Source organism: Alosa pseudoharengus, unplaced genomic scaffold, assembly GCF_046254945.1.
Source record: "Alosa pseudoharengus isolate Yale_2024_CS ecotype anadromous, Long Island Sound unplaced genomic scaffold, YU_APseudo_1.1 YU_APseudo_1.1_scf_3, whole genome shotgun sequence".
Classification (NCBI taxonomy): domain Eukaryota; kingdom Metazoa; phylum Chordata; class Actinopteri; order Clupeiformes; family Clupeidae; genus Alosa; species Alosa pseudoharengus.
Genome location: NW_027468718.1, coordinates 19,740,599 through 19,765,910, shown reverse-complemented (window position 1 = coordinate 19,765,910; position 25,312 = coordinate 19,740,599). Strand labels below are relative to the sequence as shown.

General features: G+C 41.6%; 2 protein-coding genes across 2 annotated transcripts; both read right to left on the bottom strand.

The window, feature by feature from the left end:
- Positions 1-3,755: 3,755 nt before the first annotated feature.
- Positions 3,756-15,676, bottom strand: ccnt2a (cyclin T2a). The gene is given in 10 exon segments (XM_076263482.1): positions 3,756-5,442; positions 5,444-6,721; positions 8,360-8,430; positions 8,676-8,839; positions 10,877-10,922; positions 11,303-11,365; positions 11,977-12,037; positions 12,362-12,490; positions 12,815-12,896; positions 15,411-15,676. Coding segments are annotated over 10 exon segments (2,307 nt in total). The 5' UTR covers positions 15,569-15,676; the 3' UTR covers positions 3,756-5,187.
- A 5,306-nt stretch (positions 15,677-20,982) lies between these two features.
- acmsd (aminocarboxymuconate semialdehyde decarboxylase) lies at positions 20,983-24,995 on the bottom strand. The gene is made up of 10 exons (XM_076263483.1): positions 24,939-24,995; positions 23,971-24,015; positions 23,719-23,815; positions 23,584-23,633; positions 23,123-23,359; positions 22,666-22,759; positions 22,297-22,392; positions 21,924-22,096; positions 21,184-21,282; positions 20,983-21,064 (listed from the first exon to the last, which is right to left on the bottom strand). The coding sequence occupies exons 1-10, from the start codon at positions 24,993-24,995 to the stop codon at positions 21,002-21,004; spliced, it is 1,011 nt and encodes a 336-aa protein (XP_076119598.1). The 3' UTR covers positions 20,983-21,001.
- Positions 24,996-25,312: the final 317 nt, after the last annotated feature.

Genomic DNA, 25,312 nt, shown 5'->3' with positions numbered 1-25,312 from the left:
TCCCTCAAGTATCATTTCTTAGCGCACCACGTCCACTCAAACCTATTGGATTATTTCCTCCATCTTCTGACCCCTCAGGCAAGACAGAAAAGGCAGCCAGAGAGGATAGAGAAGGAAGCTGTACCAGTGGTAGACAAGGGCCACTGGGTAGAGAGGACACTAATAGGGACAATTGTGATCAAGAGAGCCTGGTGGATTATCAGGACTCATGTGTGTTTGAGTGTGCAGCAAACCCAGGACAACCCAGTCTGTATGGTGAGTCTACTGGTGTGATGTTTGAGGAAGGTGTTTGTGTCATATCTCTGTTTGACAAGGAAAACTGTGAATTTCAGCATACAGACGTTAACACTGAAATAGCACAGGGTGACAAAGACCCTCAGATTGACTATGCAGATGAGGCACATGCTAAGCAGAAGGTTGTCTGCTTTGAAAATCCTTCATCAGAGGCATGCAGGGCAGAGCAATCACATTCAAAGTCACATTCCACAACTGGGGACACTCCAGTGGATGAAGTCAAAATTGAAAACTCACATGGTGTGGGAGTTAGTACTGGGCCTCTTCTTGTTCCAACTGTAAATATCATATTGTCAAAGGACGAACATGTGCTTGGACCCAACAGTCAGATGTTAAGAAAGAAAGACAGAAAGGGAAGCACTCCTTTCCAAACTAATAATTCTTTTAATGTCTTGGCATGTAAAAAACAGAGTAGGAAAAATCCAACCGTTCCATTCCATGTAAAGTGTCAAGATGGAATATCTGATTTAGTCAACAAAAATATGTCTAAAGGTATTCACACACACACAGCACAAGCAAGCACTCGAAAACGAGTTACGGAGTCAGTAAAGCCCAGAAGGGGTAGTGCTGACAAGAAACGTCTGAGTAATATAAGGTCACAAAGTCAAAAGCAACTCAACCAAAAGGACCAGAATAGGACCAAACACCTCCCCAATACGGAGATTGTAGGACCACCCAAGGCCAAATCAGCTGTGGATTATGTAACGTACAATGACATGTTTCACGAGATCATGCACGGAGACAATGGGCCGGCCATCTTTGAGATGTTCGCAACCCCGCTGTATGACAAACTCAGAGTGGCAAGGTCCTCTGACAGAGAGAGGCAGGTGCAGTCAGCTCCACCAATCAAGGACCAGATCCAAAACTTCAAGAACAGGTGTCCCAAGAAAGTGGAGAGAAAGAAAAAGAAACAGGCTGATAAGAATAAACCGAAAAGAAATAGGGAGACTGTAGCCACAGGACAGCCTTGCAATGTACTGTCTTTGAAAATAGACAACACTGAATCATTTTCCAATCCAAACCATGCCAGCAGCACAAGGAAGCCAGAGGTTATATCATCTGTTGAGGTAAATGAAGAAATAGAGGCTACTGAAAGTGAAGATCAAACACTAAAAGCGCATGTATTATCAATAATTCAAGAAGCTCTATCTCAATCTAGCTCCCTGGCCCCTATGCTTGGTAATCAGTTGCAAGGAAAATATCTTGGCACTTCTGCTGAGAAAAGGAAAGCCTCCACTCAGCTCACAGGGAGCAATCAGGAAGTCCATGAAGAACCTGAGGTGAAGGTTGATCCGAACACTGAATGTAATCAAAGTCCAGACTTTATTAGTTCACAAGAATGGTCTGCACAGGGAAAAGTCAACAGCTGGACATCAAGCACAAAGGAGCGAACACGCCTGCCTCTATTTCAGACATATGGGGATGAAGAAGAGGACGAACCTCTTACAGATGAGCTGATGCAGTGCCTGGTGGATGAGTTGATATCACTGGAGGAGAAAGAAATAGAAACTGACCATTCCGAGAACACCAGAGTTGACGGGCACAGAAAAGAAGCTCCACTGTTGACCCAACAAACGTTCCACAAGGTACACTTTCAAACTCACGGTGTTGACTGAATATCAATATCATCCCTTTGATAAATTAATGTGATCCATGCATGTCACCTATGCTTAACTCACAGGCCAGAGGGGTGGTCAACATGGAAGGGTCTTATGACGATGGAGCCATCACATGGACAAAAGGAGAAGTCCTGGGTAGAGGGGCATATGGAACAGTAAGTGATGTTACTACCATCCTACGTGCATGGATGACTTTTCCTGTATGCTCATTTATTTCCAGTAGAGTTAACTGTGTTGTAACAGCATCTTGTGTTATATTCTGCTCCTTACATCTTCACTTGGACACTTGAATATCTTTTTTGCCCAATAACAACAATTTCAAGACCCGCATAAATCCTTCTTTATCTTAACGTGCTGATTCCCTAATGCAACACCCAACCGGGTCCGTGTAGGCTCTAATTACATTACCAATAGCAGCAGGTTCAAACACACCTGTCTCCACCAGAAACAAACGAGCATACAGAGAGCCTTTGGTGCACGTAGCCTGTACAGGAGGTTAAACTCCAATTACTGGACAGCTGAGTGTCTGAGCATTATTTGATAACAGGTGCAGTTCAGGGGAGGTCATATTGGGGGCATGTTCTCTCCGAGTCATGTTTGCTTGTTAAATTTCTCTCCTTCACTTTTAAGGTCTACTGTGGTCTGACTAGCCAGGGGCAGCTTATTGCCGTGAAACAAGTAATTCTGGATGCCATGGACAAGGAGACGGCAGATAAGGAGTATGGCTCCCTCCAAAGAGAAGTGGACCTGCTGAAAAGCCTCCACCACACCAACATTGTTGGTTTCCTAGGCACCTCTTTGAGCGAGAGCATCATCAGCATATTCATGGAGTACGTCCCTGGAGGATCCATTGCCAGTGTCCTTCATCGTTTCGGTCCCTTACCGGAAAGGGTGTTTGCCATCTACACCCAGCAGATCTTGGAGGGGGTGGCCTACTTACATAACAACAGAATCATCCACAGAGACCTGAAGGGGAACAACATTATGCTCATGCCCACTGGTGTGGTCAAGCTCATCGACTTCGGCTGTGCCCGCCAGCTTAGCCATCTCAACCAAACCGGCAGTCACGGCAACCTTCTGAAGTCTGCACACGGTACACCCTACTGGATGGCACCGGAAGTGATTAATGAGACTGGGCATGGTCGGAAGTCGGATATCTGGAGTGTTGGCTGCACTGTGTTTGAGATGGCTACTGGCAAACCGCCACTGACTCACATGGACAAAATGGCTGCTTTATTCTACATAGGGGCTCGACAAGGGCTGATGCCATCTTTGCCTGACAACTTCTCTAAACATGCGAAACATTTTGTACAAGCATGTCTGACAAGGTTAGTGATTTCTTTTTTTTTTGTCTTGTCTTAGATAATACATTTAGAAAGCAGGAAACACCTGGATAGAGAACATTAAAGATCTTGATTATTGTTTTGCAGTGATCAGCATCTGAGACCGTCTGCAGAGCAGCTATTGGAACATCCCTTCATTATGCATGGACGATGGTTTGACTAAACATCCCTGTTCACCAGACAAATTGATTTGATTTGACCATTTCAGATTAATGCTACGTTGGAATGTAAATTACAAAATGCCTTACAATCAAAAACAAACTGCATTAAAATGTACACACAGCTGTACAGGAGTATTGACCAATTATCTTTATCATTTAATATATCAGACCGAATAAAAAAAAATTGAAGCCGATTTTTCAAATATTTTAACTGTCCAGGTTTAGCTGACAAAGGAACAGTAAAACTATGGTATTTTTTACCCTAGGTGCCAAACTTAATTTGTTATATAGTTATATGATTGTGTATTAATGTCAAAAATTCTCTCACACACTCAAAATTCATGTAGTGGAAACCTTGGGATTTATTTGTACAACTTAACTGAGAGGGTAGTGGAGGGGGCAGACTTGACTGGATGTTGATATGTTCCACTGTATATAAACCTCCAACTCTGTGCCCTTGAATAAAGTAACAATCTGCAGTTCTTGACCTCATGTACAAATTCTGCTCAATGAAGTAAATGACTCATTTACAGAAATAACCTTCACCCCACAATCAAAATAATGCATATTGCAGGAATGCATGACATGGAAATGTAAAACTATTTTAAAACTCCATGGTTTCAACACTGATTAAATTCCCAAATAATCTCTTCATGCGTCTGCACTTAACAAGGGTAATCCTAAATTTTTCCATTATTGATTTACAGTGTCGCACCTATAGGCTACAGCTTGAAGCCGAGAGATTTTAAATGCACTTCACAGCAAAGGTTATGTAAACTTTAGGGTCCTCTTAATTTCTCTTCTTTTGAGGCACAACCTTTGGCATCCAGCTTAAAGTCACCTTGGGGAAGGAAAAGGACAAAACTGCAAGGCCTCTGACAAGCCAGGTGATTGGTTAAGCATGGTGGGTCCTCGCTTGCCGCCCATGCAGAGAATACAGGCTTATAAGCACGTCACTGGAATGCTGCAGTCAGAATCAAAGAATGGATTCTTATCAAGTTATAATAGTCTTTTTTTTTTCATTATTTCATTCACATACATACAGGCGCACATATCTGTGTGCTCTCTCATACACACACACGATTTGTTATACTTACAAGCAGTTCCAAACCTGAGTATTTATGTTATCACTTTTAAGCATACAAAAATGTATGTACATTTATCTCCACTTCCTGTAAACAGCAATCTATCATTCTTCATCCCTTTGATTGAAACATGCAGATCATACATACAGTATAGAAACGAAAGACGTCATTCATGCCCTCACTGACTCAAACATTTACACACACACACACACACACACACACACACACAAACATCCACTTTCAGAACAGGAAATAGGTCATTTTTGGAAGAGCCTAATAGTATTTATGAATTACAATTGTGGAGATAGCTTAAATTATAAATGAAAATAAAAATAAAAACAAAGTTGTTGCATCATTCAGGTTTAAGTATTTAGAATTCAACTCCCAATCATCTTCTAGCGTCTATGAAGATTTTAAATCCATCTGAATTAGAATGCCCCCCCCCCCCATGCCTTCTCTCCACAACCCACTGACAGGGCTTTGTAGGGGAGACCAGCAACAACATACACAGAGAAGGGGAGACCAGGGTGACACTGCCAAGGAAACCAAAGATCAGCAATCTTTTTTTTTCTCATTAGTTCTCCAGTAAGAGAAAAACATCTATATTGAAGTAGCCTTTTTTCTTATTCTTTCTATTGTTTTTTTTTCCTTTCTACATCCCCGTTTCTTCTCCCACTGGTGGCTTTCAGGCGTTCATTCCTTGGGGGCGCTCAACAGCGAGACAAGCACGTGAAAAGTGTCTCTGTAGTTCACCGACGCGAGCTGGTGGCTGTTCGACGCGCTCAGGCCCGCGGCTCCCCGCCGGCTTCCTGTCCCATGTCGCCAGGGTGCTGCTGGGACGTCCGCAGGCCTCCAGCTGCGTGACAGGGAGGAGGAGGAGGAGGAGGAGGAAGGAGGGAGGAGGAGGGAAGGGAAGGTTAAGAACAGAGCTGCGAGAGAGACGACACACACACCTGCTGAGCAACAGAGCAACAATGAGAGGAACTACCTGAGCTGCCCTTGGAGCTTTTGTTCTTTTTGGAGGAGTGGTGGTTGTGGCTGCTCTCGGGGTAGCCCCTCTTGCGCGAGGAGGAGGAGGAACTGGAGGATGCTGAGGTGGCAGTGGCTGAGGCGCTGGGGGCCATCATGGTCAACCCGTCGGCGGCGAGGCCCAGGGGGCTGCGGAGGAGGGCGCCTCCGGACCCCGAGCCCTCGTGGGCCCCTCGGCCGTTGCCGCTGTGCACGTGGAAGTGCGAGTGCCCGTGCTTGTGGTGGTGCCGGTGGCCCGAGTGCTCCCGGTCCCGGTGTTTCTCCTTGACCACCAGCGGGCTGGAATGTTTGCTCTTGGCAGCACCCTCGTCCGAGGAGCTGTGCCGCTCCGACGACACTTTGATCTTCATCTTGAGCTCCTCCTTGCTGCCCGAGCCACTCCTCTCGCCCGGGCCAGGGATCGGGAGGCGCAGCTTCAGCGAGGCGCCTTTTTCACGCCGGTCCCCTCCGCCGTTGTTGCCGCCACTCTGAGACCTCTCCTGGCCAGGGAGGGGCAGCTTCATCTTCAGAGGGGACGCGGTGGACAGGCTACTGCTGCCGGGACCCGGCAGCTGGCTGTGCAGGTGGGCCTGCAGGTGCTTGCGGTGGTCAGTCTGCAGGGCGGCGCTACTGTACGCGTCCCGACCTTCCTGCTCCAAGCTCTGCTGCTGCTGCTCGTGCCGGCGCTTCTGCCCAGCCAGCTCGGCCGCCTGCTTCTCGCGGTACTTGTCCAGAGTCATCTTGACGGTGGGAGGTGGTGGAGGTGCGGGTGCGGGAAAGACCGGCGGCTGGTGTTTGGCCCCTCCGCCGGCCTTGTGTTCGTGTTTGATGGGGTTGAACTCGGCACCCTTGTCGGGTCGGTGCGGGTGCGAGGAGGGGCCGTGCTGGGGCAGCAACGGTGCTGCCCCCTGCTGGAGACCCAGGGTGTCCGGTTTTAGAGGGTCCGAGTGGCCCTGGTCCTGAGGCCAGTCGCTCGGGGCCGTGTACGTGTAGGCAGTGCCCCCCACGCCGGTGAGAGCATCTAGGGAGAGGCCCCCGGAGTTGCCCGACAGGCCGACAGGAAACGAGGCCTTGGAGAAGGTCGCGTCTCCAGACACGCCAGGAATGGCATCAACCAGGGAATGATCCTGCGACAGGGATGGACACGTGAAAGTGCCGCTGCCGTCGGTCACCTGGCCGTCTGCTTTGGGCTTTTTGGCAGCTTGCGTCGCCTAAGGAAGAGACCAAAATGGCACTTCGTATTACAATCAGCTCATTCCAAACATTCATATTACAATCAACTCATTCTTTAAGAGAGTGTTTCCCAAGCTTGGGACCCACTTTTTTAAAATGACAGACTATCGCGACCCAATTCACTTCAGATCTAACATGCAACCACCAATATTGCCCAAAACGTTGATGTTTTAAGCCACAGGTTCTCAAACTTTTCTATAACCATTCTACAGTGCCATAAGTGGTTGGATAGATATCTTGCTAGGTCTGGCCCACTACTATTATAGGTTTTGGTGATGCACTGACTCCTCAGTTTTCCCACAATTCTGCAATCTCAATTACACTCATGAAACAATGCTAAATATGTTCAAAGATTCTAGCTCAGTTTTGTATACACACACAACCTCAGGTTGTCCTCATCCTGCTTTGAACACGGTTGTATTATTTTGAGCACCATCAGCTTGGGAAGTTGGAAATGACTAGCCTACCGAAAAGATCCATTTTAATGTACATCCGAGAGTTTGGGGATATTCTGGCATGTTACACAGTCATCACTCTTCAGCATATAGTAAGCTGCTCCTGTATTTCTAAAGATAGCCTAGATGTTGTTGTAGCCTGTTGCGTTACAGACAAATGGATCCATAACACCGTGGACAACTCAAGTCTTTATATTGTAGCCTATTTATTGGTGTTGTGTTTATGTTGTAAGAATATGAAATTAATAAATATCAGAACAAGAGGCTTTTGCAAAATAGCCGAAAGATGAACGATAATGCACCATACTGTAGCTACACTTCGCTAAATGGAAAGAGGAAAATAGCGTTTAAATGTCAATTTAAATTATAGCCTAATCTAATGCACTATTGTGCGTTTTAAATCCGAAATAAGAAGGAATGTGAGGAGACTGCTATTAACTTTAAAGAATAGGTCTATCTACAATTGAAACTACAGGTAGGCTGGTATCTGCAGCCTATGACGCAAATGTAATAGCCTTATATCCTGGTCCATGGATGGCTGCTTAGTTGTTGACAGTACGTTTTTTTTACGATTTAAAATGATACTTTTTAGATTTTAACGGGCCAAGTTGAAGAGCCCGTTATTGTTTGTGCAAATATAGGCTGATTCATGTCCCCTTGCATTTTGCAACTGTGACGTCCATGGTATAGGCGCCCGACAGAAATATTGTTTCATTTTGCGAGTGAGATATCCAAGCTCTGGCGTCCCCTCTGCGACGTGTTCGCCCCCGCAAAAATGCACAGAGGGAGTTATGACAAAACCATGACTGTTAACAAACTAGATCCTAACAGAAACCTGTTAGCTTTCCTACGCTATATAAGGTATAAGCTAGGCCTATTACACAACATAAATTGTCACTAGGCTATGCTGGTGACCCAAATAAAATCTCCTGCGACCCACCTGTGGGTTGCGAGACAGATGACATTAAGAAGCCACAACTACGACATCCACCCACCAGTGTAATCACTTCTTTAGGTACACGTGTAAGTTCTACACAAGTGTGGTCATATTAATGCAAGATCCATTTGAAAGCAATGTGATTATAAGGTGAAAACAATCACCATCGGTCACATCAGAACATACAAGTACCATCACACTCTGTTCAATGAAGTGATTTTTACCCTCCAGTTACGAATCCTCTTTAGCCTGCTCGGTGTCTTCTCCAAAATCTGGAGGAATTCATGGGTCAGTTCTGAGGGGGAGAAAAATAAAAAGTTGTTGATTTGTGGTCCTTTATGGTGTAGAAAAACTGATACATATAATTGACTACAAAGGCAACATCTCAATCCAAAAGGGTCTTCTTTAGGTCTTTGTAGTAAATTTAATACTGGGAGCTGTATTCAAATGTGTGGATACTTCTACTCTTTTCGTGTATCTTTGTCTGGCACCTGGCCTCAAAACAGGCTGGATGTGCATACAAATAATCTGCTGTCTCACCATCCAAAAGCTCCAGGGTGACTGAGCTGTCCACATATTCCCACCAGTGCTTCCCATCGGTGGACACTGGGATCTCCCAGTTGGACCATTTGCAAGCGAGGTGTATGCACACGCATGCAATGACCGTAGGCTTGTGCTGCAGACAGAAGGTGGTGAGGTGGAGGCTGCAGGTGGGGGAGAAGAACGGACAAGAGGGGGAGAGAGGGGCGCAAGAACTGTCAGTTTGGGGGAATCCACATAAACTGTACATACTTACAACAGCAGCAAGGCAACATTCAATAACAGTGGCAGTATTCAACATAAAACTGTTTAAAAGTAGTAAAATATCATGGCAGTAGTGTGTCCTCAATTGTGAGTGACTTGTGTATATCGAAGGACGTAGTATTTAATATAGACCTAGCACATTTTCATGCACATCATTTATTTACATATATTTATTTATGGTATATTCATTCTGTTCTAGTCCGGACTCGGAGTAATTCACATATTCTTTGGCCCCTTAAGACCATATAGTTCTGCATTGATAGGAGATTATGGTGACTTTTATAACTGCTTACTAAAATGTGAGGACAGGAAAACACTTCCATTCAAAATTAAGGACAACTTTGGCATATATGTGTTAGCATAATAAGCACAGATATCGTGGATATAACATGTATAGTTCTTATCATGCAAATTCATTCAGATTATTCTGTAAATAGGACTTTTTGTTTTGTAATCACATCAAATGTGGCAGGAGCCACACAGCTACCATCCACGTGTTCACCTCTAGACAAATACAGCAGAAACTAAGCCCTTCCGAAAACAAAGGAAATCCAAAACACAAGACAAGCCTTACTAGTGTGACGTGAGAAAGGAGAGAGTACACAAGTGTCACACTACACCAAGAAGCAAGTCAAAATTTAGGTACATTGACATTCACACCATTTGTTTTAGGTCATTGATAGCCAATGACTAATATAGTGATGGTAAACATTGGATGGTACCCTTGTGCTTCAAACAATAACAATGTCTGGGCGCTGACCCTATGAAACTGTAAAGAGATTGGCCCACATTTCATTTTGATGCTCTTTTAGGTCAACATCCGTCTGTCTACAGAAAACAACCTTTTAATGTCCAATATGGCATCCCCCCGCCCACAGCTGACCACAGTAAACAGAGACAACCCAAAAGAAGATTGTCATCTTGGCAAATTAAGAACTTTGAATGTATTCAATAAAAATCGGCAGAAAAATTAGACGCTTCTTTTGGTGTAAACTGTTTAAGTGTTGTTACTTTCAAAAGTATTGAAAAACCCTATAAAAAAAGCAATGGTAGTTGTGAATTTGAATCGCACGTCCAGGCATTGTAAGGCTTCAATGAAAGAAAATGCATACCAAAGCATCTCTGGTACTACCTAGCACACAGTACGCCTAAACTAGTTGTACTATGCAACACACAAATTCCTGTTACAACTAACCCATTAAGGACTCGAACAATGTCGGGGACTCTGTTACAAAACCAATGCATATTATTACAAGATCAAAATGCAAGATTTATCACACTGGCTAGTTCATTAAAACAGCTTATGGCCTTCAATCTTAAAAATAGGTCCTTAATGGGTTAGGCGCCAACTTAAAAAAAAGTACAGACATGAACAAATAAATAATTCAAGTCAATACACGCTTGGACATTAAAAAATAAAAAAAATAAATGATTCCCACATTTCCACTAAATAGTGTTTAACACGCACTTATTTATAAAAATCTTATAAAAATGCAAAAAACATTACAAAGTGAAACAAAAAGTTAAGACTTATGGTACTTACCAGATGGACTTCTATGCAATGTTTACATCTGTGTAATCTTTTTCTGCTACTCAGGCTACCACAATGTCTTTTTTTAAAAAAGACAAATGCACCTCTGTAACCGAGCAAACGTGAGGTTCAAGCGCACCACTACACTTCGCAATGTGCATTCAGCCCCCTTGGTGCCAACATTGATCCCTCGTACAATACACCGCACTGCAGCCGGGGCCCGGATCGCCGTCGCCCCCTTCTTGCCCGACCCCCCGCCCCCATTTCTGAGGTGGAAGCTTCAGAAGGGGCGGCGTTCCAGAAGCCACCAGCGCAAGGAGGGTGTTGGACACTACAAGGGTACCCTGCAGTAACGGAAGCTATAGTGTGCAGTCACAGTGCAACAAATGAGGGACAGGATAACAACCTGTTGGTAGCCATGAAATAGGAAGTCTGTGCCAGATCCTTGCTTGCTGTGGCAGAAGAAGAGAGAGGGGGATGAGAATTAGCTTCTGAAAGAAATGAAGGAATAAAAATAGATAAATGAAAGTCTGCCAATTTCTAAAATTACAAACATACAACAGAGAAAAAAAGTAAGGTGATCCTTATCAGCCATGCGGGTACTGACTGGCTGAATTGATTTTTTCTTCAATCTTTTCTGAAATCGTGTTTGGAAAACTGCAGCTTTTAAGAGCCAGTCACCAAAATTGTCTAATTTACTGCACTTCCTGCATAATCTAGAGTTAAAGAATGAATGACTGTTGAGGCATTTGTGAAAAAAGACTTTTCCCTGTCTTCAGTCCTATCCAGTCCCAGACAAAACTACACTCAGACAACTGAAGGAAAACCTTACCTCGCACTAGTTGGGAACATTTCACAACATCAGTGTGTGGATGCTCAATTGTTATTTCAAAACCTGCAAGCAAAAACATATGCCAGTGTTAGATCATTGAACAACAAACACAACAACAAAAAAATATATATCTAGATGTATCAATCAATTGATTTAAAACATGACTAAAGTGCAGCTCTTTCAAGTCTATAGCACACACCAGATGGAATATTGACGGCATAACCGTGTGCATGTGGGCACGACAACAGACAACAGATGACGAGGCAAAATTTTCAAATGATGGAAGACTAGTGACACAAAAAGTGGTGTTGAGTTGAAAAACAGTACTCCATGTGAGGTTTAAATGGTTACACAGACTGGGAGTAGATGAACATAACACCCAGCTGAAAGTGCTTAATATGCACAGCTTTCTGTATGGCCCTAATTCAAATTGAAGGTGCATACGCGACAGTCTTCTTGGGATCCTCAGAAAGGTCTCTGGTGTTTAACCAGTCCAAAGGGCAGTACCTGAGGCAGCACCTCAAAATGCCCAGGTGATGGTGGGGGGGGGGGGGATACAAAAGGCAGGAAAAGAGCATCCTACACCCAAGTGTAACACTCCAATACATTCACAATGTACACTGTATGCACTCACGTGAGACCACCTGTCTTCTCAGAGTTTGACCTTTACTTACCTAAAGTCTGCAGCACTATGGTTTCAAGTATCACCAGCTCTTGAGCTTGCTGGAGGTATGCCTGAAGTTCAATAGACAATCATTACATGATGCTTGTAATGTGTCTCTTACCCCAAATCCAGAATGCAACCCTTTCATTGACTAACAGACAGTAGTTGGCAGTCCTGGTTGGTTGAAGTCGGCGTGTGATGCCTAGTGCATTACTGGTTATGACTATCGGTCGCTGACCCATCCAGTCAAAAATGGCAAATGCCAGTTGTTTGTGACCGGGATCTCATAAAGCCAAACAGAAGCACACAGGCAAAGAGCTTCTGCCAGGGGAGGGTGAAAATGGGAGTGATTGATTGGGGAATGAAACTATGTGTGCAGTGACGGATGCACTTACATTACTCTTTGTATCCAGAGGAGGCTCTTGAGGGCATAAACAGGCATGCGCCACTTTAATGACATGCTCAAGTTTCCGCGGCTGCTCCTCAACTTTGGCAGCCAGGAATAAGGTGGTAGGGGATATGATCTATTTTGAGAAAAAAAAAACATATATATATATATATATATAATATATATATATACACATTTCGCCACACACATGTACAAAACAGTTAATCAGACTGCATATACAACTAAAGCAAAAGTGAACAAAGATACAGAGCTTAAAGCAATAGAAATATCTGTGCCTGAATAAGCCCTGAAGTTATAAAAGAGGTATAAAAAAGCACTATGAGGCTAGTTCTCTAGGTTCTCTAAGTCTAATACTACATCTACACAATGATCTAAAAGCGGATCATTTTGATATATATATAACAATGAGCATAAATGTGTGCAAAACAGTCATACTTACATTTCTATGGAATTTTGTGAAAGAGTGGTACATATAAAACCTATGCATGTAAACAATAGCTGTATTTATTGTCAGTTGGGAGCTGAAAAAAATACAGTTAAGGAAAACATTTGAATGGCTATTATTCAATGTCTATCTTAATCTACTATTAAATAAATAATACATAAACTCTTATCGAGCATGAAATTGTGTACATCATTGTAACAGCCAGAATGAACTGGTGCAAACTATACTTAATGTCTGTGATATACACAATGTACGCAACTGGTGCACACAATAATGTAGAGGGGCATGCAATACAAGAACAGGCAGCCTAACACAGACCTGACACGGGTCTTAATTCAGGATCAATACAAAGCAATACAGAATTAGCAGTTTCATTTGACAAATATTCAGGAGCAAATACTCATGCAGAATAAAGGCTTTTTTACAGTCACCGTTGTGACCTGTCTCGCGACAATGTGACGTCAAAATGATGTAGATCTCGCTGGCGTGCCAGGATTTTTTTCAGCGGCAGGAATGGCGAGTATAATGAACGCTTAAGAGTGTGCCTGGTATTTTCCCCTGCCTAGAAAGTTACGTTTTCAGTGTGGTTTGTCTTTGGTACAGGATTACGCAAAAATAAATAAATAAATAAATAAAACAATGGTCTAATTTTCATGAAACTTGGTGGAAATGTGTAGCATAAGACAAAAGGCAAACGTCGGGATCAAACTCACATCCGGATCTAAAAAGTTTAGTTTCACCTTCACTGGGATTGTGAGATATGACATTTGACTTTGCCAGAGGTATGCCCTCTCTGAATGCTCTACTAGTTGATAAAAGATTTCAACTAACAGTAATTGTCATGTATATACTAAGTCTCACAGTAATGTTGCCTACTGCATCTTCCCTTTTTGTCTAAATATTTACTTTTTTATTACTATATAAAAAAAAGATGTTCTGGACCATTACTTATATATTAGTCCACTGCTTTATTCTACCAGGTGTCACTCATCTTTTACACCAATGGCAATCACAACTTCTAGTCATTGCCCAGGCATCTGTTGATATTTTTAAGTGAAATTTCACTCCCAATTCTCTCCCTGACATTTTCAGATATTATATTAGATTCTGTCAGCTCCATTCAGCCACGCTCTAACAAGGTGTCAATGGAGTCCATGAATAGTGATAGATGGCTTGCCATCTGCATCTAATACCTCTTTTAAAACAAATCAGGGTTGGTCAGTCCTAGGGATGTAACAATATGAAAATTTAACCTCACGCTTATAGTGATCAAAATTATCACGGTTTTCGGTATTATCGCAGTATAAAAAGACGCAAAGTGGCCACATGATACAGTACACGTTTTGCGGTGAAAATGTTCCGCCTTTTAAAATCAGGTGTAGCCTAATCCGAATCGCAGTTAAATCCATCAATTAGACAATAGAATCAGTAGGGTACCAGTTTTTTTTTCATTGAACCGGGCCTACTGTATGTCAAAAGCAGGCTCGGATGAAACTGGGAAGGATTAAACACACGGTTTCCACACCGTGGTAATCAACTGCGATAATTAAGATATTTGAAATGAAAACGGTAATTGTAATCGTCAACATTTTTATCGCGGTTTACCATTATACCGGTAATCGTTACATCCCTAGTCACTCCTATAGGATCAAGCTGTAAGGTCTCAACAACCGAGATGTGACATTGAGGGACCAATTCTGCATAATGACGCTCTCTAGTGGACAAAACTACAGGTCATCGTTAAGCTTATACCAGACAACATAACGTTAACAACTTTGCAAAGTTCGTTGTAATAGTGAGCAAAGGACTGACATCTGTAAAGACTACCTTTATTTCGCCAACAGAATAGTCATTATCAATTTACGTTAACATTAGCTTGCTGTCCGACATAGCCGTTAGCGTTAATCATGCAACCACCGTTGATTGACAGCACGTCTCATTTTGTTTGCATTCGCGATCATACAAGGTAAACTCTACCCTAGGAGAATGGATAACACTGCAAATTAAATGTAGTCGACTTTAGGGTGCGCGGGATATCTGTAAATTGCACTGCTAGTGCAATGTCAACAAATATGTCACGTATGCTAGATAACGTTAGCTGGCGGCATATTAATGACGCAAGACATAGCAAGTGACAGCTAATAGCGTGCCGCATTTAATGCAATCTACTAACGTAGCCACAATGAACTAAAATCTGGGAAGGGGTTGACACCGTTCATTTCACCATAAACCAGCAACTGGCCAAGTCAGCAGTTTACGAACTTTATCGTTACAAAACCAGTAGCTTGCGATGCAACGTTAGCTAAGACAGCTAATGTAGCCGGCTAGCTTTCTTGTCATCAACAACCCGCTTAAACGTTATCCGTCAGCTAAACGAAATGTTTTAGTTACATGGATAGGTCCTGTGCAAAATAGTATTGTACTGTGAGGTAATTCGTATGGAAACACAGTTTCTATAAACGTCAAGTCGACAATTTAACGAATGAGGCCGCTCGGAAATCGGCCTAGGCCGCCATTGCTCTTGGGCCTCCTCCTCCCCGAACATTGAAGACTGTGAAATCCAAATAGCAAATTACATTTAAAAGGATACACATTTAGTCTCTGGCCCATATCTTGAATAAGGTTTGCCGCTTGCTGTCGATAAGAGAGTTCCCTGTCCGGTTCTACTCCACAGCGTCGAGACGGCGTGCTTTCGAGCTGTTCCCGGGTGAAGAACCATTTCGACGAAGATCCCCGGTACGCCGCCATTACTCCGGAGTAAACGTCCAGTATCGGAACACAACAGAATGCATAGACGTCATTACGTAACTACGTGTGATATAATTGTTAAACAAGAATCGTACGGTGGCCTATCGTCCCGTATAAAAATGTTTTATCTCACTTCAAAATATTTTGAAATTAGGCTACATTTTACACTAAGAATTTACAATTCCCAAAGCGACATTTTAGAGCATAATAATTTCACTAATTCGCTACACAAGATTGCCCTCCAGTGGCAAATTACGATATGCCCATTAGGCGCATTCGGTGTTGGCTGCATGGTCGTGTCTGATCTGACTGACACCAGAACGTCTCAGATAGCCCACAGATTCTGGGTTTATCCAAAGCTGATTATCCAAAGAGAATTTAACAGGTTGTTTGACTTTATGGTCTGTTGTATGAATGCATGGACTTAATTTTACATAACAATCTGCTATTTTGATCTTTATTTCTTTAACAGCATAAACATGACTGGGATAGGCCTACATCACTATTTTCAAAAATATGATATTGGCACATAGACAGACAATTCAAATGGTTTGAGAAGCACTTTGGCCATATGTCAGAAACCAGAAGGCCTACCCAACTTGGACATGGACTGAATGAATCAAGACAATCCAAATCCACCAAAGAACTGGCATTTTCTCCAAAATGCTTTAAACAAACTAGGCTTACAAGTCAAGTAGGCCTAGCCTTAAAAAAAATAAATACTGTAGCATACGGTATTGGTCCATGCATTCATTCATTAGGCCTATTCTGTTTTGGAAGTGAAATGGAAGATGGAAAAACAAGTGGTAGCCTAAATGACTTTGAATTTCTATAGTCACTTGATAAATTACAATTATGCCGTATTTTCACCTTTTACAGTGTTGGTTATTCTTCCATTCAACAAAGTGGTAGGCTAAATTTTTTTAAAACATTGGCAAAAGACAACTGTAAGAGCTTGGGCCTCAATACGGGTCCTAACTGCTTAAACATGTTTTCCAGAACGCGTTCATTTTCATTTAGGCCTGTTTCGTTGTGCTCACAGAGCGGCATGTCACGAATCCAGGTGTGACTACATTATTCAAAGCTTGCTCAGGAGCTAAGCTTACTCCATTGATGTATGTGGTGAGATCAATCTCCCCATAGACTTCCTTAAAATGAGTTGAATATAACAACCTGTGTAGGATTTTATAGGCTGTATTATGCTATCAATGCATACATACATATATATATATATATATATATATATATATATATATATATAAACTCAATTTAAGACTGGATTGTGGGTATGGGAGAGCAGTGCTCAACCACTTCCCCCGCCCACATGTTTTCTACTGGTGGGCGATCGAATGTAGATCGAACCGGCAACCCTTCAGTTACAAGCCCGAAGCCCACCAGTAGGATCCCCCCTACTCTCAGTAATGTCATGTTAAGGTGAGTTTAACAGGTGTGACCGTTACCTTGTTCAAAGATTGCTCAGGATTTACTCCATTGATTAGCCTATGTGATGAGATCAAACTTCCAATAGACTTGCTTAAAATTAGTTGAATATAACAACCTGTGTTTTTATAGACTGTATTATGCTTTTAATGCATGTAATATATTTCAAGTCAATTTATCAATTAGTTGCACAAAATTCACCAGAAGTCATCATTTATTTTTCAAAAATGTCATAACGGGGAGCATGCCCCCCAACCTCCCTAGCACTTGGGAGGCCCAAAAGTATTTATATTATGGGGCCCAAATTCTCCAGAAGCAAATAATTTGCATTTTCGTAAATTGTGACCACCTATTTTTGAATGGCAAAGTATGTGAGACAGCAAGGGACAAGGGTGTGTGTGCGCGTGTACTGCGTATGGTAGTGGGCCTATATGGAAGAAAGTCCAGGGCCTTTTTTTAGTCCCAGTCCGTCCCTGTGGATAAACGTGTCATATTTGTCAGATCCATTGAATAGAACTGAACTTGCATGTATGGGTGGCCAGAAGGAAGTTCTACTGTGAGCTCCAAAAATGCTCTGGTAAATGTAGCTTCTGTAAAAGTTACTGCACTACATGGTCAAATAACAGCTAAGCTAGTGAAAAGCTATCTGCTTCAGAAAATAGTTACGCTACCACCAAGCTACTGAAATGTAGTTAAGCTAGTAGCTTCGCTACAAGTAGTAAGCTACTGCCCACCACTGCATGACATTTTGATAAAGCTTAGCCTATTAATGAACCCTTCTTGAGATTAAAACACCACAAATCAACATCATGTTATATTTAGTAACAAACTATAAGTGTGCTCCTCATTTTATCAGCAAGTAACTTTACATTTAAAAATGAATTTATAGAATCCCAACAGGACCAAAGTTGCAATGCAAAATAACTTCTATTATTTGTTATAGGCTACAGGATATCAACATAAAGTAACATTTGTTTAAACTATTTCCTATTTCAATCATTGAATTAATGTTTTACTTTTGTTGCTACCAAACACGCCTATTATAGAAAATCACAAAAGTTAGGAATCACGAAGTTGCTTATCATGTAACGTTACTGATCATTTTAGTCATGTTACGCTAGTTTAGTCACTTGTTACTACCCCCCGCCCCATTTATATGTTTCTGTAGCAAATAAAGTTGAGCTTCTCCTGACAGTCTCTGTTGGTCAAGTCGTGTGATTGCCGGCCGAAGGCTCCACAATTGAAGGACTGAGAGGGACACTGGGGCAGTATACTGTTCTCGTGGTACCTCATTTTTTGTTCGGGACTCCTGTCTACCCACAGCCACTCTCCAGCTAGGAATCTCAAGCTGGTCCAGATATGGGGAGTTTGGGCCTCACGGCTGAAGTTCTTGACCATTTGTAGCATGACATTTCCCACTAGGCTTTTCAGATCGTTGTGGTGAGACCTGCAGTGTACCAGAGCATCCTCCCAAGTTTTATTCTCTCTTACCAGGATTAGCTCGCTTTTCCACTTAAAGTATAAGTATAAGTATATATACTTTTTTGATCCCGTGAGGGAAATTTGGTCTCTGCATTTAACCCAATCCGTGAATTAGTGAAACACAAACAGCACACAGTGAACACACACTAATCCCGGTGCAGTGAGCTGCCTGCTACAATGGCGGCGCTCGGGGAGCAGTGAGGGGTTAGTTGCCTTGCTCAAGGGCACTTCAGCCGCAGCCCACTGGTCGGGGCTCAAACCGGCAACCCTCCGGTTACAAGTCCAGAGTGCTAACCAGTGGGCCACGGCTGCCCCAACTGGGCCACGGCTGCCCCAACCAGCAGATGAAAGTATGTCGTGTTTCACAATTATCAGCAAACCAACGGCCCTGTTGAATGAAAGCACACTTCTTTTGTCCAGATCCATCAGGCTGGAGGTCATTCCATTTCGTAAAGGACATCCCCTCTCCATCAGTCCATTTCCAGCTATTATCAACAAAATGAAGCCCAATCCAGATTGAGCAAGTTTCTTTGGCTTGTTCAGGGAGCTTGTTGTATTCCCGTTCATCCGCATGGATAGACAGGCCTATATATTTCTCCTTGCAATAATCTTGAGCCTCTGATCAAGTCTTCTGTTCATCGATAAAAAAAAAATTTTTCTGAATACCTGGCCATCTGCCAGTCCCCACAGAACACCCAGAAGAACAAAAGTGAGGTTAACCTGCATGTCTGCTGTCTGGTCTTACTTGCATATGTTGTTCTCTGCTACATGAAGCAGACAGTCCTGCCATAGGCAAATAAGTATGTGGCTCAGAAGTCACATGTCAGACCATTTAAAATGCAAACAAATGAGCAACACAATGAGCAGCTTAGATAAAAACTTGATTAAACCAGTTGTAGTAATACTTAATACATAATTAAATTATTTAAATGACCAAATCACAGCGCTCTATTGAATAATCAAGACAAAGCAGAAACTTTTCCATTTCAAATTTAATGCACAGTATACATGATGAATAACGGATGAAAAATAAGTTTAATATAGCCTGTGGTCTTGGTGGAAAAAATTATCATGAAATTATCATTATCAGGCTCAATCCACCACTGGACAACACCCAATCCATTTCAGTGAGAGATCCTGCTTGCTGCTTTAGCAACCTAGAGTGGCATCCTGTGCTCCCTATTGCAGTTCATTCTGGCCTACAGCACTGCTGTGCCTCTCAACGTAACAATTAGTTAGTTGGTTGGTTGAAATGAGTAGTGGATAAGCAACATGAATGGCTTAATAGGAATGAAATACTCCAGGCTGTGCTTGGACACCTGTGTCCTTAGGCAATGCCCTTGTGAAGGCAAATATATACTGACCATATATGCAAATATAACCCCATACTGTAAGCAAAGCAAAAACAAATAATTTTTTCAAATGAGGAATTGATTAGTCATGTACTTATTTTGTTTACTTCACTGAAAAACTAGACAGGGATATGCAGGCCTCGTTCTCAGTAAGGTTTTATTTGATCAGTTTTACCCCAACCATCTATACATCAACTTGCATGTCACTTGTGAAAGGCATTGCTTGGTAAATTGTATTCAACATAGTTGACGGTGAAGGTGACATTAAGACTTTTGCAAACTAGCACAACATATTCTATTATTCATGGCTCATTATGTTTTCTCTCAAGTTATGAAAGTCCCAAAGTGCCCAAATCTCCCCTTATTAACCTGAGTGCAGTAAACAATTAAACAACCAAAGAAAAATATGGTGGTGTTATCCGTGCAATATCTGGGTGAGTGTTTGATGTTAAAACCTGAAACACCTGACCATTCAAAGTTCATCACTGACAATGTGTCCAGGATGTATCACATAGACCTGAGAGGCTGAGAGGAACACACACACACAAAAACTGGGTAGTTAGATAGATACTTTATTGATCCCCAAGGGGAAATTCCTGATAGTCCTGGGGATCAGTGTGTTCCAGTGCGATGCAGTGAAATGATGGTAAGTCTCATAGAAAGGGTAAATCAAGAGAAAAGGGAATCTGTCTGTGCTGATAATGACAAGTGTTATGTATTGCTTACTATATCTGTTCCATAATGCTTATACCGTATATGGTGCAAAAGTTTTCCATTATCGTGCAATATGTTATCTACATGTTCTGTTTCAATTAACAGGAAAATTATTAGCACCTTAATCATTAACATTTCCCCTGTCCATTTCTATGTTTTCCTTAAGACAAAGCATAGAGGGGATGTTTTTGGGACTACTGCCATTTCTTGCAAAACTGACACTTTAATCATTAACATGTTCCCTGCCCATTATTTCCTTAGGACAAAGCAGAGAGAGGATGTTTTTTTATTGCAACTATGTTATATCTTGCACAGTAGGCCAAGGGCAGGTTCACACATTCTAGTAGCATCAGATACACAGACTAAACATTGACTGTAAACTACTCTTTTGTCCTTATCGAAGATTTCTCTTTACGCAACGCTTTTGTCAAGCTCCTTGACGAGTTTATTCAAACTGTTGTCGCTTAAGGCCTAAGAACTCAAGAGCATTGTCCGCAAGTAGCCTTTCCTGAAACAGAATAAAGAGAATTACAAATACATTTTACCTAGTTATGTAACAAGCAACTACATACAGTGAAATGTATTACATTATCCACTGATCATTTCAAACAGATGCATCTGATTTACCTTCAATGCATGGTCAAAGTCTTCCATGGACTCTATCAGTGATCCAGGCTCCAACTCTCCCAGCGGAAATGGATAGTCTGTTCCTAGCATAACTTTATCCTGGAGAGTACAGAGAGTATACCATAAAGTTAGATAGGTGATTTAATAATAATATACTTACAATATACTGCAACAATATTAAATGCACATCTGTGTTGTCTGGGTTTGATGGAAATGGATGGGGGAAAAAACTCAACAGTCTAAACTTCAGTTTGTTTTTTTCTAGCTGTGGACCCCTACTTCAATAATTCCAAAGAGAGGATATATTATTTTTGATGATATGATCTATTGCTGTTGACATTTGACAATTTTTTACCGTAATGTATTATATATTGTCACCATATTTTTGCTGGAAACCACAGCTGCCAGTATTTTTGCTGTAAGTTACACCAGTTTTTGTATACAGTATATCAAGACAGTAAAAATGTAAGTAATGTATGGTTTCTTGATTTAGGGTATTTCTACTACAGCGATACACTTTTTTTGGATTTTATGGATGCGTAAGCCACACATCTTTCTTGTTGTCCTCTTTGCTTTGAAATTTTACATATTACCTTTCTCCTAGTTGGTTGCTAAAGTGATGTGACAATTTCAGTACAAATCAACATAGTTCTACTCTCAGAAATCGAATCCTGCATGTAATCAATGCATAAATATCACATATACCATGAAGGGCTTCTTTTATTATTCATTTAGCACACCTTTCCAATCACATCAAGAAGTAACCTAAGAGCAAGGGGGTCGTGAACGAGGGAGTCTGTGTAGAAGGAGCCCAAGTATTTCCGTGGACTGATTTTGTTGTCCACAGCACACAAATCAGGTCGCACTTGAAATCCATGTTCTATTCGACCAACTGTGTATGGAAATGACCCACCTAAAAAAATCACAATATTTTCAGTAGCAAACACGCATACATACAATATTTTATTGTGCTCTATATAGGACAAAATATAAGAAGTGATCTTCCCTTAGTTTTAATTTTGGATTTTCAATTAAGAACAACACTGTCAATATGTTTCGTGCTCTCTGGCCTTTACTGGGCCCTTCTGAAGTTCCCCATACAGCTGTTTTTACCTCCATGAGCAAAGCAAACCTTCAGTTTGGGAAATCTCTCAAAAATCCCACCAAATATCATGGAGCATATGGCCATAGATGTCTCGGATGGCATTCCTGTTGAAACATTTTTGGTAGGTGACATGAATTTTCACACACACTGCATAGGTATAGGTATGTCCATTAGTGTCTGCCTGTATTTGCCTCAAGAGGAAATAACCCATCATGTCTGATTCATCATGGTGAAAAGGACGCAGTAGCAGCCTATATTGTGAGTTCAGTAGCTGACCATGATATCACAGTACCTGCGAACTAATGGTGCTGATTTAGTACACCAATCTTATCTTATACAGACACAATTTAGACCATTATGTTATAGGAATCACTCACCAACCAACCAAGGGAGCCAATATTTAGCCATTCTTCCATCTATCTGCATGTCCCAAGGATGTACAAATAAAGAGCAATTGAGCTTCTCTGCAGCCTGATGGACAAGATGGACAAATCATTTAAGTTCCTCTCCATTCATTTTCCATGTTTTGTTTCAATTGCATATTTTCGTATGCTTGTACAGGGTAATATTGTTCTCCTTAGCAATACAGACTAGTTTTAGGAGTAATGAAGTAACTGAAAAACAAATAAAGAAAAATCATTTGAACCTCAAGGATACAGTATGTACTATACACATGGCAATAGCAATGTTTTCTAGGGAGTAAACACAGAATGTGTAAATGACTGTAACAATGGTGGTCATAAATGATTGTAATCTGTGATTTTTTTTCATGAGTTGCTAATTAAGAAACGTAGATATGAACCATCACGATGAAGGCAATAGTCTTCAGCTCACTTCATAGATGGGATATAACTCAGGGGCATTAAGGTCCCAGTTGTTGATATGAGAGCCAATTTGAACCCCAGGAAAGCCCAGATCCTTCACACAGCGGGTCATCTCCAGCACAGCCAGATCGGGAGCCTGCATGGGGAGAGTACCTAGACCAACAAAGCGGTTTGGATAACGTCTCACAGTGGTCGCCAAGTCATCATTTAGGATGCCGCATAGGTCCAAGGTGTCATGAGGTTTAGCCTGTGAGAAAATAAAAAAAGAAAGAAATGTCATAAAATGTTGTTGTATGAATTAGTGTTGTTCCACTGTTTTAACAGAGAGACTACCAGAGGTGCCAGTGCCCCACTGTCAACCACTGGAAAAATAATTTTATCTTGAAAGCTGTCATATTACTGTAAATATTAATAATACAAGTTTACCGGTAAGCAGGATGCATTTTAAAATGGAAAAGAAAACACTCTTACCCAGTAGTTAAACATTACAGGCACGGTGGAGAGAGCCTGCACAGTCACGCCTGGGGGGAAAAACACAAAAAAAAACCTCATTCAGTAAATTAGGCCTTCTACTATTCTTAATTCTTTTTTTTTGCACACTGGTACCTGATTTATCCATGTCCCGAATGCGAGCTTCTGCATCCCAACAATTCTCTTGAATCACTCGAAACAATTTTCCATCCTTCATCATTTGGGCCTCCCCCTACAACCCCAAATATCACAGACACTGGTTTAAAAGTTCCTTGCTAACATAGGCCATATGCTAACAGAGTTGGGGTCACTTTAAGTTTGATTATTGTAATATAGTGCTTTTGAAGTCATCAATTCAGATTTAACACACTACAGAGAGTGACTTACTTTACAGTGGTGATGAAGCTGGATAAACCCGTCGTAGCCATACCTCTGAAGAACACAGAAAGAAAAGGTGTGAACAGAGTGAAATGATCTTAATCCAACAATCTATTTGGAAGGAGGCAGGGCATTACCTATAAAACAATAGTTAAGAGAGTAATGTGTTTTAAGCTATGCATTTAATTCTGAGGACTTAAACTTAAACCAACTTTAAACGTAGCGGTGGAACCCTATCCTTATAGTGTCTGATAGTTAGTAGAAACTTGTTTGTAGGTTTTGGTGGTAGGCCTGGCCTTGACATGTGAAATAGCAGCGGGCAAGCCTATAAGGCAACCCCTGGGGTAGTTTGGCACAATACATAGTAACCTATTAACTGTCAGTCACAATGCAGTCCTTTACACCTGACATTAAAATGTATTTTCTCCAATCCATATGAGAATTTAATTTAGGCTGAACACACCTGCAACTCTTTATACCATCCACCAGTAAGGTTTTTATGCATATGATTGCTTTCGATATAGTTCAAGTTGCTAGGTTAATATTCAACAGAGAAAAAAATGCCTGAACTCTGACCACACCTTCCTTTAGTGCAATTTACTGTGATTACAAGAGCTTCACGACAACTGTCTTGTCAATATGGAACGGGAAAGTTATAATGACTAGAATATAATGGCAATACATTACATTAGACAAGAATCACTTCTGCGTCATGAAGCTGTTACTTTCCCGGAGAGGACCTTGCTTGCCAGAGCACCACCTGCACGTCACTGTGCAGTATGTGCTTGATGATCACATCGTGAATACTATGATGGCTTTCAGTAGCATACACAAAAGTACTTGTGCTCAACAATAAACAGGAAAACAAACGCTAATAAAAGACACTTTGAGTGGAAAAGACGTGTGTAACATTCAGCAGACTTTTGACGCCTATGTAAACTACTAAAGGTCCATGCACCACGCTCAGTTTTTCCTACCTCTTTGAGATTTGGCCAATCTTTTGGTAAAATGTGATTATGAATATCGATCTTCATTTCACAGAGCCTATGTGGACTGTTCTCTCGATGTGTACCACATATCTCCCCGTTACATTTCATATTTTTACTCCTCCTTCTTGACTCTATCTACCCACCTGCGCAACCCAATGAAAAGGAGGGCGGGAAACAAGCTAGACTTTGAACCTACCTAGGCCTACCTGTAAAATCAATATAGTAGGCCTAGGTACCTAAATAAGTTCAGGGTACTGGTTGGCCTATGTTTGTCTTAGGCCTACGAGTGCTCAAAAAGTCCTCTCCAAAAACTGATTTAAAAAAGATCATGCCTAAAGATATTGGTCTTAAAAATACAAATC